At 40.4% G+C, this 13,760-nt stretch overlaps 1 protein-coding gene across 1 annotated transcript in view; it reads right to left on the bottom strand.

Moving 5' to 3' along the window:
* Positions 1-732: 732 nt before the first annotated feature.
* LOC311034445 (sialoadhesin-like) overlaps positions 733-13,760 on the bottom strand; it is a gene marked incomplete at its 3' end in the record, with an annotated part of 20,003 nt that continues 6,975 nt past the window's right edge. The window contains exons 8-13 of the mRNA XM_084042325.1: positions 12,892-12,960; positions 10,370-10,639; positions 9,920-10,180; positions 8,586-8,698; positions 1,380-1,488; positions 733-767 (exon numbers count right to left, since the gene is read on the bottom strand). Coding sequence (XP_083898451.1) covers positions 733-767; positions 1,380-1,488; positions 8,586-8,698; positions 9,920-10,180; positions 10,370-10,639; positions 12,892-12,960 — 857 coding nt within the window. The remainder of the gene's footprint in view (positions 768-1,379; positions 1,489-8,585; positions 8,699-9,919; positions 10,181-10,369; positions 10,640-12,891; positions 12,961-13,760) is intronic.

Raw genomic sequence — 13,760 nt, 5'->3', positions numbered from 1 at the left:
CAACAGATTATCTCTCCTGAAATAGAGGTGAATGTGATGCTGTGTGTGTATAGATGGACATGTGAACCCAGCAGGTGGTTTGACCACAGTGATCAGCTTACAGCCCTGAAAATAGAGACACGACTGACTCCTGGAGACAGAAAACCATGTGAACTATTTACAACAATTCATAAATATACAGTTTATACATTAATAAAGACATGAGAGCAACAGCAGCAAAGTGTCTTGAGACAACTTTGACACTTGAATTGAATTGAATTGAATTGAATTGAATTGAATTGAATTGAATTGAATTGAATTGAATTGCATGGAATGGAATGGAATGGAATGGAATGGAATGGAATTGTGTGTGTGTGTGTGTGTGTGTGTGCGTGCGTGCGTGCGTGCGTGCGTGCGTGCGTGCGTGCGTGCGTGCGTCTGTGTGCGTGTGTGAGATAGAGAGAACATGGCTCTTGCATGTGAAGATCCATTGACTTTATCCGCATGTGTCATGGGTTGTCCTAGACCACTGTGTATCTAAGGAGTTTAAACAAAGTTACAATGTACATTTAAAACAGGAACTCTGTCAGTGAACAGTACACTGTGTGTCTCAACACTAGTCTCGCGTAGCCAGACAACTATTCCACAATCTCCGAATGTACTGTAAGACCGGAAGCATTTGAAAATTATGGGAGGCAACAGTCTGGCCACGCGAGACTATACCTCAACACTAAACTACACTCTAGATACATTCTACTTCCTGTTCCTGTCCAGCTGGAAAGACCAACCTGTCACCAATACAATTTACAATTTACAATTTAGACATTTAGCAGACACTCTTAATCCAGAGCGATTTACAATAAGCAGGTAAATACAAGGTAATACATCAAATGCATAGAAATAGCAATCTAGGATCAAGGTAAACCAATAACCTACAGTATCATCAGTCTAAACAATATCAAAGCATAAATAATCTGTACATTGAAACTGTACATACTATAAGATTCTAGGTCTACAAATGAACCTGGCTAGCGTGTGTGTGGTTGTGTGTGTGGTTGTGTGTGTGTGTGTGTGTGTGTGTGTGTGTGTGTGTGTGTGTGTGTGTGTGTGTGTGTGTGTGTGTGTGTGTGTGTGCGTGTGCGTGTGTGTCTGAAATAAAAAAGAGAAACAAGGTTTTACAAAAAAAAGAAAGAAAGAAAAAAAACTGAAACTATTGTGTGCTTACAAAACTTTGTCAGTTTATTCGATAATAATAATAATAATAATACATAGAATGTATGCACTGCATTTATAGAGGCGAGTAAAGGTAGCTTTGATGTGAGCTGGGAGTGAGTTCCATAGGGTGGGCGCGACCGCCGTTGTCTTGGAGAAGTCCAGGAGGTTGCATGGCATCACCAGACCTGAGGGAGCGGGAGGGGACGTGGCGTTGGAGGAGTTCAGAGAGGAAGCCTGGTTGTTGAGGGCCTTGAAGGTGGTGATTAGTATTTTCGAAATGTATTCTGTGCTTGACTGGGAGCAAGTGGAGGTCAAAAGCATACTGTAGTATTTTAGCATAGTAGCATAGCATGTTGGTTTTATATTTGATCTCCCATTAGTTTAACTGTGAATAGGCCTACCTTTTTATATGCTTTTTTTAGCGGTGCCAGCCGCTCTACACTTGACTATGTCCGTCCGTATGTCCGTTTGTCCGTTTGAGCCCGGATGTCCGTTTGTCCGTTTGAGCCCGGATGTCCGTTTGAGCACGGGCTTTAAACAGCTATAACTCCAGTTCGCAGCATGCCAGCAAGTCCAAATTTGGTATGTGGACTTAGACCACCAGTAGGGACGAGCATTGACTGCTGAAGCCCCGCCCCACCCTATTATAGCGCCACCAGGAGGCCACTGGCTTTAAACAGCTATAACTCCAGTTTGCAGCATGCCACCAAGTCCAAATTTGGTATGTGGACTTAGACCACCAATAGGGACGAGCATTAATTGCTGAAGCCCCGCCCCGCCCTATTATAGCGCCACCAGGAGGCCACTCACCAAAGGCACCGCTTCCTTCACACAGGGTGCGATTTTTAATTACACAAGAGTTTTTTTCTGACCTCTTGACCCAGACAAAGTATTACTTAAAACTAAAACTACACTAAAACTTAAAAAAAAAAAAAAAAAACATAAAACAGAGCATTTTCACAAAATAAAAAAACTTGCAAACTCACTTTAAAAAACGAATTCAAACTACTGTAACTGAAATTGATAAACATAAAGTCAAAACAAAATAAAAACAAAACAAACATCTTTGAGTTTAGGCCCATATCAATCTACACATTACCCACTGCACATCCCCACAATGCGGTTATTTGCTGCTAAAGTTCATTTTACAGAATGTTTGGACTGCGGGTCTTGCCTGTATTGTTTAACCTTATTTCTACCTTTTATTTCATCTTATTTGTCTTGATTCTTGATAAGAAGGAACTGTAAGTTTTACATGTTACCACCAGAGATCACTGTTGAGTTACATGTATACCCAAGGCCTCCACAATTCAATTATGTGAGCTATTAGCTGAGGTTCAAGAACAGACCTTCCTGTCCTACACCTTTATAAACCTACTGTAGGCCTACCTGACCAGCAGACTTGTTGTCTCCGCCAGGCCGAAAGGCATGGCGAGAGAGTATGTTTTACCCCCTGTCCGTCCGTCCGTGTGTCCGTGTGTCCGTCCGTCATTCGATCTGTCTGTGTACAGCTAATCTCCGGCACCGTTGGCTTGCTCGCAGCCAAACTGTGCACACACAGTCCCTGGATACCAGAGCAGAACCTCTGCCCCAAATTTTTCACAGGGGCCTGTTATAGCGCCACCAGGAGGCCGATTTGTGCAAAACACATTTTTTGACAGTACTCCTACAGATTTTGTCCAAAAATCCCACAAATCGGTACACAGTATCTCTACAGTCATTAAACGAAACGGGTCTTTCAGATTTCTCATATTCCATCCTGATTGGCTAAAAATGTCTTCCAAAGTTTGCAGGAGTGCTCCGTTTTGAACAAAATGCCTCAAATCATGAACACAGCATGCACTTTCCGAGAAATTTTGCAAGCACATTCCCATTAGGCCGAGGAAGAACTACCATTTGAACATTTTTAAATCAGCCTCATGGTGGCGCTATAACAGGCCGATTCGTGTTTTTACCTATAATTGCACCGATCTGTGTAAAACTTTGTATGCACACTCCCTAGAGGTCAAGGAAAAACCTTTGCCCTGCATTTTTCACATCTGCCTTTTATAGCGCCACCAGGAGGCCGACTTGTGTAAAACATATTTTTTTATACTACTCCTTCCAATTGTATCCAAATTTCACGCAAATCGGTACACATGATCTCTATAGTCATGTGATCACGACGGATGTGTTTGATTTTTCATACTCCATACTGATTGGCTAAGATTGACATCTAAAGTTTGCATTATTGGCTTGTTTTGAACAAAATTCTGCAAATCATGAACGCACCGTCCAATTGCGCTCAAACTTTGCACGCACATTCACACTATGTTGAGGAACAAATGCCACCCTTTTAACATTGGCCTGTTATAGCGCCACCAACAGGTCTAATTCAGCAAAACACATGTTTTTGACAAAATGCCTCAAATCATGAATGCAGTCAGTGTCCGATTGTCGTGCAAGGCCTAAGAAGAAATGGCACCCTTTTCACGTTGGCCTATTATAGCGCCACCAGGAGGCCACAGTAGCCTACCTGACCTGGCGGAGACCTGTGCTCCGAGGAGCACTTTTTCTAGTTTGTTCTCGTTTTACATGCACGTGGAACAGAACAAATATTAGACAGCTTGCTCAAGCAACAACTGAGACTTGGTATATGGACCCAGGCTCACCGTCATTACAACCAGTGGTGTAAAGTAACTAAGTACATGTACTGAAGTACTGTACTTAGGTCAAATTTTGATTCTTTTTTTTTACGTTACTGGAGTATTCCCAATTTTCAATACTTTAACTTCTACTCCACTACACCTCAGAGGCAAATATTGTACTTTTTACTCCACTACAATTATTTGAAAAATTAAGTTACTTGTTACTATAGATTCTGATTATTACAAAACATACTTAACCACTTTGGACTGTACACTTCTGCTATTTGAAAATAGCCGATCTACAAGCTCACAACACGTCGCAATGCAACATGTTGTGAGCTTGTAGATCGGCTATTAACAGATGATCTCTTCCACTCATAATATTTATTTCCACTGAGTGTTACCCAGGTTCTCTGAACCTCATGACCTCCTTTATGATACAGAATTATATATATTGTTTTAACATTGTTTGTACACATTGTTTATTTTTTATTAAGATTTTAATTGTCATCTCTCTAATCAATACCTCAGACCACTTGTACTTTGTGTCTTTGTGTTGAACCACATAGCATCTTTTTTCACCTTCACTGTTCTTGTAAATGTCATTCTCAAACGTGTGAACAGAACAGAGCAGGACACAAAAAAAAACTAAACAACAGATTATCTCTCCTGAAATAGAGGTGAATGTGATGCTGTGTGTGTATAGATGGACATGTGAACCCAGTAGGTGGTTTGACCACAGTGAGCAGCTTACAGCCCTGAAAATAGAGACACGACTGACTCCTGGAGACATAAAACCATGAGAACTATTTAAAATGTTCACAACAACTCATACATATACAGCATTGATAAAGACATGAGAGCAACAACAGAACATACTCATTGTTAACCACCAATTGCGGCATGACTTTCCATACAGCCTGTCCACACCAAGCACTAGAACTAGAACTAAATGATAAAGATATATTTTTAAGAATCGTTCCAACTCATGGTCATTCAGGTGCAGGGGCGGATTAACCCTGCGTGGTGCCCGGTGCTTGGTCCCTGTTTGGTGGGGACCGTTTTGTCAACCGGGGGGGGGGGGGGTGCTGCGCAGAAGAAACGGACGCTCTAAATTCGCCGTTTTTCACTGTTTCTTTTTTCTTCACGCCGTTTGGTGCCCCCCCAAGGGTTGGTGCCCTGTGCTTCAGCACCTCAAGCCCGTTGGATAAGCCACCACTGTTCAGGTCAATCAGGTGTCATAGCAGCACAACAGTAGGCATGCCAAACAGCAGGTAAGATACAGGCTTAATAAAATGGTTAAAGTCAATTAAAATTAGCAAAGAGAAAAGTACTTGATATTACATAGATTGATGCAAATTTCATCTTGACAAACTGACTGAAACTGCATGACTGAATAAGTGGCACTGTCACTCTAAACTGGAGGAGCCAGCCCTATCGAAGGTCTTGAAGGGCGGATCCAAAGCCTTGCGCTCGGTACCAGCGCCGCTTCCTATTGCTTCACCAATCTATGAATATACATTTGTACCAGATTAAGAGAAATCGATTGAATCGAATCACTTCAACAATACATTATAGTTTGAATCTATACTTCTTACATCAGTCCAAACTGTGACTTTGTGTGTGTGTGTGTGTGTGTGTGTGTGTGTGTGTGTGTGTGTGCGTGTGTGTGTGCGTGCGTGCGTGCGTGCGTGCGTGCGTGCGTGCGTGTGTGTGCGTATGTACTAATGGTGAAGATCCATTGACTTTATCCGCATGTGTCATCTTGGGTTGTCAGACACCACTGTATCTAAGGAGTTTAAACAAAGTTACAGTATACATTTATAACAGGAACTCTGTCAGTGAACATTACACTGTATTGATGTTATCTACTGCTTTTCCTTAACTGTGGAATATGAAGAAATGTATTCACATCTCATTCAGTTGTGAGTGGTGTCATTCATTAAAGTTACAATTTCATTACATCTCAACATATCACAGATATTTTTGCTCACTGGAATCTCCCTCGAAATCCATTAAATTCTGGACTCTGGTCCTACTAATGAGTGTCTGATGCTAACAATATGGTATGAGAACACTTATAGCTCAATTAAACTTTGGTAGAGATTTAGGTTGTGTCCTATTTTTACAATGATTGATACATATTTTGGGTAGCATGTACAACAACAAACAGTGACTTTGTCACAGTTCTTCCTCCTATAAAAATGCTGGAATCAAAACTAAGCAGATTGTTCTTTCTTCATTCCAGAAATACTGCAGTGTGGTTGAATGCCTCGTCCTTATCAGACATCAATGTCTGTCCAGACTCGGATAGTATATTGTTGCTGTCGGGAAGAAATCTCTTATCTCCATATTTTAGCTTTTTTTGTCAATTAACGCCCTATTTGTCACACAAAATAATCGAAAGTAGCAGATCTACAAGCTCAAAACGTGGCACAAAGCGTGGTGTTTTGACCTTGTAGATCTGCACCTTTTGCTATTTGTGAATTTTAATCCTGAAAAGTAACAGTTTTGGACATATGAGGTTTCCACCCGACAGAGACGATATGTAGTGGATGGAGACTTAATTAATGAACACACTGTACTAATTACTCCTTGAATTAGTGCCAAATAAAATTCCCTCAAGGTCGGTTCTGAGATATCACGTTCACAAGGTTAGTATATAGTTATGTACGTACGTCTTCCCAATGTTAATATTCTACAATAAAACCAAACAAGTACCTTGAAAGTATATACTGTACCATTTTCGTAGTCATGAGAGTTATCGATTACTCCATAGACGCTTCTGTCACCTAAAGGTAAACAAAAGTACACATTAATGTGGTGCTTATTGTTGTTATTTCACATATGCTTTCAATTTAGTAAATAATTCTGCTATTTAGAAAAAAAGTATGGACAGATGTTAATATACTTCCAAAAAGCACATTCATTGTTTAATGAATGAAGGTTTATTTTTAATTTGAAGTTGTAAATTAAGTCGTATTTAAATTGGAACTAGTTGTTCTTGTCAGAATTGTCCTTGACCAACATGATTGGTTCAAAAACTGACCATGCTGCAGTGGGCAGTACAGATCATCAGGATCCCCACTTTGATTCGTCCCCTGGTCTCCAGCGGAGGCCTGATTGGTTCCTTGAGACTGAAGTGGTCTGCAATAAAAATATATATTTTGCAGAAATGAATTAGAAATCTTTTGAAATCTATAGACATACTATGTATTAAGTAGGAATCTATTGCCGAAATGCTTATCAAAAGACGAGTAATACTGTACTTACGTGACATAACATGGTCCTGTAAAAAGAAAGAAAGAAAAACTGAATTGTAAAATGAATCTTGAACATTTAAATTGCTCTGACATGGATATCAACAGTATCAAGGAGAGTTGCACAGTGATTGTGATCTAGATCAGTGGTTCACTTCATGTCAAGGACCCCTAAATGAATATGTATTCGGCCGTGGTCACACACACACACACACACACACACACACACACACACACACACACACACACACACACACACACACACACACACACACACACACACACACACATACATACATACATGACTCTTATTATTATTATTATTATTTTTAAATGATTCAGTTCTAAAAGGAGCTGGCTAAAGAGATTTGGTTGTTGTACATCTCTTCTTTCTTTTCTTTTGCGGGTTGGGGCAAAAGTAATATAATATATAATATAATACATTACTCTTGATTCCAAGTAATAAGTAACATAATATTATTCATTTTTTAAGGAGTACTAGACGCGTCGCAATTGCAGAGTGTGGTTGCGCCAACGCGAGTCGCGGGTCGCTGCCGCCAGGACTCGAGGAATACGCTGGGAGGAATACCGTGGGAGGCTGCGCCAATTACATTGTCAAATAACTCCTGAGATAACTTGCGTTTCATTTTGAGAGGATTGATCCCCCCAACATAAGGTTTTTGCATCAAACGGTTACATTTTGAGCATTTGTGGTGCCCCCTATGGATCAAAGTGGAAATGCTTTTGGGGATTTGTTGAGTAAACCACCCTTGACATGTGATTCAAATTTGGGATTGACTGAACGTTTCGTTTCGGATTTGTGGCCTTTTTTGTAAAACGGGCCCCTTACGCTAACTTTGGAAGCCATTTACGGACGAACGGTAATGACTATCAAACTTCAAGATGTTTATCGCATGGGTCCAGAGATCATGTGTACCGATTTTTGTGAAATTTGGACAAAATATATGGGAGGATGAGCTAAAAGTGTGTTTTGAAGAAAATTTAAAATGGCGGAAAATCCATCCTGATGCAAATGGGCGTGGCCTATATGGGGAGATGGGTCATGACCCAAGGAATGTAGGGAAAAAAAGATTTTTGAGTGGTGCCAACCACTCCCTATACATGACTTTGTCCGTATGTCCGTATAGACGGGTTTCATGTTTGTAAACATTGAGAGGATATGACCGCGCAGAGGAGGGGTAAGCCTATAGAGGGCGCCATTACCCGCAGCAGCTCTGGTCAAATGTCCATTCATAAAAGAAATGATCTTCACCGGGTTTAATGAAAGTAGATTAAATTATGCAGTTTGTAATACCTTGTTTACTCAATAAAAATGATTTGTTGGAAGTTGGATCTGTTTGTATATAATAGCAGCATTATTTTTATTATGCCTATAATAGCAGAATTATGGCTATATAACTCCCGAACATAACAACAGAGTGAACGGCGCAACAATTCGTTTACCCCGAGCATGCGCAGATTGCGCATTCTGCTCTGTGATGACGTTGCGCGGATATCCGTCTATGAGCACGGCCTCAGCAGCTCTGTGTCCGTATGAGCATGACCTGAGCATGACCTCGTATGAGCATGACCTGAGCATGACCTTAACAGCTGCGGCTGATTGCAACACAAAGATGCAAGCAGTTACACTAATTATACACAAACAGGAGTGCAACACACACACGCGCGCACACACACACACACACACACACACACACACACACACACACACACACACACACTTTTGAGTAAAAATACTTAAACTGAGTAAAAATACTTACAATGAGTAAAAAAGTACTTAAAAAGAGTAAAAATACATAAAAGATGTTAAAATGAGTAAAAACACGTAAAAGTCAGTGATAGGCACCACTCTCTTCACACGATTTTTATTCTACGACCTATGGTTCAAGAGTTATAGGCCAAAACATAAAGGGGGCTGTTATAGCACCACCATGAGGCTGACTGGTGTAATTATTTCTTTTAATAATTTCAGCCTAAATCATGAACCAACCCTCCAAGTCTTGAAACTGAGAAAAAAAATACTTGAATGGGAGTTTTTTCATTTTTCCATTAAAGTGGATGGGGACATTTAATGCACTAATAAATCAATATCAATTAAACTATGTAACCAATCTCTTAGGAAAATACAAGCACAGGATTCCCGGTGAGACTGGTCATTTTGACATATGGCACTAAATTGGGAAAACTAAACTGTGGGAGGAGATCCCTGGCAAAATAAAGTTTATCTAGAAGAAGATTAAAGTGCGAAGATTACTATAGTCTGGGCAAGTAACATATTACTCTCCTGAGTAATATGTGACCAACCAGTAGAAACCATTTACAATATACAATTTAGGTATTTAATCACTAGTTCAGCATCAAGGACACCCTTTTGGAAAGTGTTCAAAATGTGTTGATTATTTCTCTTTACCACTTCGTCTCCTCCAGGAGTAGATTATTCCTATCAGCATTCCTGCCAGTAGAACCAAAAGAAAAGAAAAGAGGCAGACACAGACACAGATCCACAGCAGTGAAACAGAGGAATGGCTGCCAGCTTGGCTGTCTGAAAAATACAAAAATAATAGATAGATAATAGATGAAAATGTAGACAGAGTGATAGACAGATACTAATGTTTCCTTGTAGAATCTCACCTATAGAACAACTGTTACTCTATAGGCATACATATATAAATACTGTATGTGTCTTGTGTTGACTGCTGTAGAAAATAAAACAGGAAAAATAAATGTGTGTTTGCGTGCGTGTGTGCTTGATTGGTGTGTGTGTGTGCATGCCTGTGAATGTTAGCTGTTGAGTAATATAATATTATTTCATCTCACCTCTCACACCCATCCAGCTCTCTGATGACTCTCCAAGGTCAGAGATGCTACACTTGTAGAATCCTCCATCAGACTTGTAAACACTGTGGATGGTCATCTGTCCTGTAGACTCAGTCCTGATGAGGGATCCATCTTTATAGAAATCAGCTGGGAGGTTGGAGGAGTCTTTACCAGTTGTCTTGTTCATGTACCAGCAGCACAGAGTGACATCACTTCCCTCTGTCACAGGAAGTGCAGGGCTCTCCAGTATCACAGCATCATCTGAACAACATGGCATTGATAAACACAGGGTAAATGTTCTCCCTGGTGACAGACACTTGGAATTAATTGATTAATACTCAATCAGCCTTCATTTCACATATCTGTCACCAGGTACTACATTTAAACCCTTTGGTGTGTGAAGAACTATTCTTCATCACACAATATGCGTTTATATCCATTCATCCTCACCAGTCACAGTAATGTTGATAGCATTGCTCCTTCTCTTTCCATCTCCAGATTCACACCAGTACATTCCGCTGTCTGCAACGAAGGGCCCTTCGATGATGCAGGAAGACCCCTTTGCTCTCCCCCAGTCAGTAGGACATATTTCAGCTTTGCCCTTATTGTCCCTCATCAGCCTCCGTCCATCAGAGCCTGAAGACCCCTCACAGCTGAGAGACAGACGATCAGAACGAAAGAACTGCAGCCTGTTATGTTCAACGCTGAGGACAAGATGTTCTGAGAGACATAGACAGAATGAGAGAGAGAGACAGATGAATGAGAAAGAAATGATGCAGAGAGGGAGAAAAGAAGAAAGATAATCTGTTAGAGAGAGAGAGAGAGAGACAACAGACACAAACACAAACAGAGAAACATACAAGTAGAAAGCAAAAGACAATCAAGAATGAAAGACAGGGAGATGAAAATAGAGTGAATAGATTACATTGATAGAAAGAAAGCAACATAAAAAGAATCAGAATCAGAATCAGGTTTATTGTCACATCACAGGTTTACAAGGTAAAAAAGTGGGTGAAATTCGTTTTTGTACATCATTCCCATCGCAACGTTAGTTCCATAGAAAGAAGAGTGGGGAGAGAGAAGAAGAAGAGGGGAGGGGGGCAAGTGGGAAGGAGATCGAACAAGAGAACATTAGAAGGAGCATAGCAGCAAATACTGTGCACGATATACTTATAGACGTTAAGGTGCTTAGAGAGAGAAAAAAAAGCGCAATAAAAAAGAAAAAAAAGACAAAAAAGTTTGTGCATTATACATGGGATTAAGGTGCAAAAGGTCAGTGTGTGTCCACTTGAGGGTGGGACTGACCCTGGTATAATCCGCAAGTAGCTCCATGAGGGAGAGCAAGAAAAAAAAAAGAAAGAAAAACAAAGAGGGATAACTGAACCTAAACAGAGTTAATTCGTAAAATTGTTAACAAAATGTTAAACTAGAGAAAGTGCTCCTTGGAGCACAGGTCTCCGCCAGGTCAGGTAGGTTATTGTGGCCTTCTTGTGGCGCTATAATAGGCCAATGTGAAAAGGGTGCCATTTCTTCTTAGGCCTTGCACGGCAAATGGACACTGCATTCATGATTTGAGGCATTATGGTCCAAAAATGTGTTTTGTAAATTAGACCTGCTGGTGGCGCTATAACAAGCCAATGCTAAAAGGGTGGCATTTGTTCCTCAACATAGTGTGAATGTGCATGCAAAGTTTGACTGCAATCGGATGCTGCGTTCATGATTTTCGGCATTTTGTTCATAACAAGCCACTACTGCAAACTTTGGATGTGAATCTTAGCCAATCAGGATGGAATATGAAAAATCAAACAGATCAGTCTTGATCACATGACTATATAGATCATGTGTACCAATTTGAGTGAAATGTGTATAAAATCGGAAGTAATATAATATAAAAAAATTGTAAAATAAAATATATTTTTTTACATAAGTTGGCCTCCTGGTGGCGCTATAGAGTACAGAAGTCCTGACGTTCATCCTCTGGGTCGTAAAGTAATTTCTCTATGGAGAATAACATTGGGTCATCTTAGAATCGTCTCATATAAGAATTGTGGTCCAAAAATAAACAAACTGTCTCCGCGATATTGTCAGGGAGGAGGCTCTGTATCGTTTATGATATAAGTCACTCATATTTACCACAGTGCGTTTCTGGCGAAAATGTAACTAATCCGGCGGAAGTAACATTAGCGTTTTCTCACCGTCAGTTGCTTCATGCTTCATATCCATATGAGTCAATCCGCCGGGATCATTTCTTTATTTTTGGAACACAGTTCTTATTTGACGCAATATTAAGTAACATAAGTATATGTTTATGGGAATTCAGGGGGAGAAAAAACGGGACCCAGGATGCGTGAATTACGTCAGACTTCGGTGCTCTATAAAAGGCAGATGTGAAAAATGCAGGGCAAAGGTTTTTCCTTGACCTCTAGGGAGTGCGCATACAGAGTTTTACACAGATCGGTGCAGTTATAGGTAAAAACACGAATCGGCCTGTTATAGCGCCACCATGAGGCTGATAAAAAACGGAATTGCATGCATTTTGTTAAAAACTGAGCACTCCTGCAAACTTTGGAAGACATTTTTTGCAAATCAGGATGGAATATGACAAATATGAAAAACCTGTTTTGTTTAATGACTATAGAGATACTGTGTACCGATTGCGTGATGTGCAAAAATGTGTTTTGCAAAAAGCGGCCTCCTGGTGGCGCTATAACAGGCCAATGTGAAAAATTCTTAGCAAAAGTTCGGCTTTGGCATCCAGGTACAGTAGTGTGTGTTCACAGTTTCGAAGCAGCCGGCCAACGGTGCCGGAGATTAGCTGTTCACAGACAGACACACGGACGGTTGGACACACAGACGGACGGACACACGGACGGATGGACAGGGTGCAAAACATACTCTCACCATGCCTTTCGACCTGGTGGAGACAATAAGTACTTATGAAGCCAATCAACTGCTAATTTATTGCCTCTTACCATTGTTGTGAACAGGATCAGAAGGATCTTTCTCAGCATGTCCAGTCTGCATCATCAAGAGATTGAATCCTGTACAGAGAAACATATGTTTTCCTGAAAACTGTTAGGATTTAGGAGCCATTTTTAGAACCGGCCTCAGGTCTTAATGGGTTAAATGGCTAAAGTGAAAAAAACTATGTTCGAGGTACAGAGAGAGAGACAGTCAGTACTCACCCAGTGTGAGACAGAGAGTTGAGGTCTTCATGCTGTCTGTCTGCTGAATGCCTCAACACTAGTCTCGCGTAGCCAGACAACTATTCCACAATCTCCGAATGTAAGACCGGAAGCATTTGAAAATTGTGGGAGGCAACAGTCTGGCCACACGAGACTACCTCAACACTAAACTACACTCTAGATACATTCTACTTCCTGTTCCTGTCCAGCTGGAAAGACCAACCTGCGATTTGCAGCAGCAATACATCAAATGCATAGAAATAGCAATCTAGGATCAAGGTAAACCAATAACCTATCATCAGTCTAAACAATATGAAAACATAAATAATCTGTACATTGAAACTATACATACCATAGCATTCTAGGTATACAAATGAACCTGGCTAGCATGTGTGTGTGTGTGTGTGCGTGTGCGTGTGCGTGTGTGTCGCAATGCAACATGTTGTGAGCTTGCAGATCGGCTATTTTTATAACATTTTCAATATATTGTGCATAATGAGTACTTTTATTTTTGGTACTCAAGCCAATTTTGAATACAAGACTTTCACTTTTAACAGAGTATTTTTACATTGTGGTATTGATACTTTTACTTAAGTAAAACACGTGAGTACTTACTTATTCCATCACTGATCACAACTACAACACAATAGATGCCT

Source organism: Gymnoscopelus microlampas, assembly GCF_963454915.1.
Source record: "Gymnoscopelus microlampas genome assembly, chromosome: 19".
Lineage (NCBI taxonomy): Eukaryota > Metazoa > Chordata > Actinopteri > Myctophiformes > Myctophidae > Gymnoscopelus > Gymnoscopelus microlampas.
This window is presented reverse-complemented; position numbering and strand designations above follow the sequence as displayed.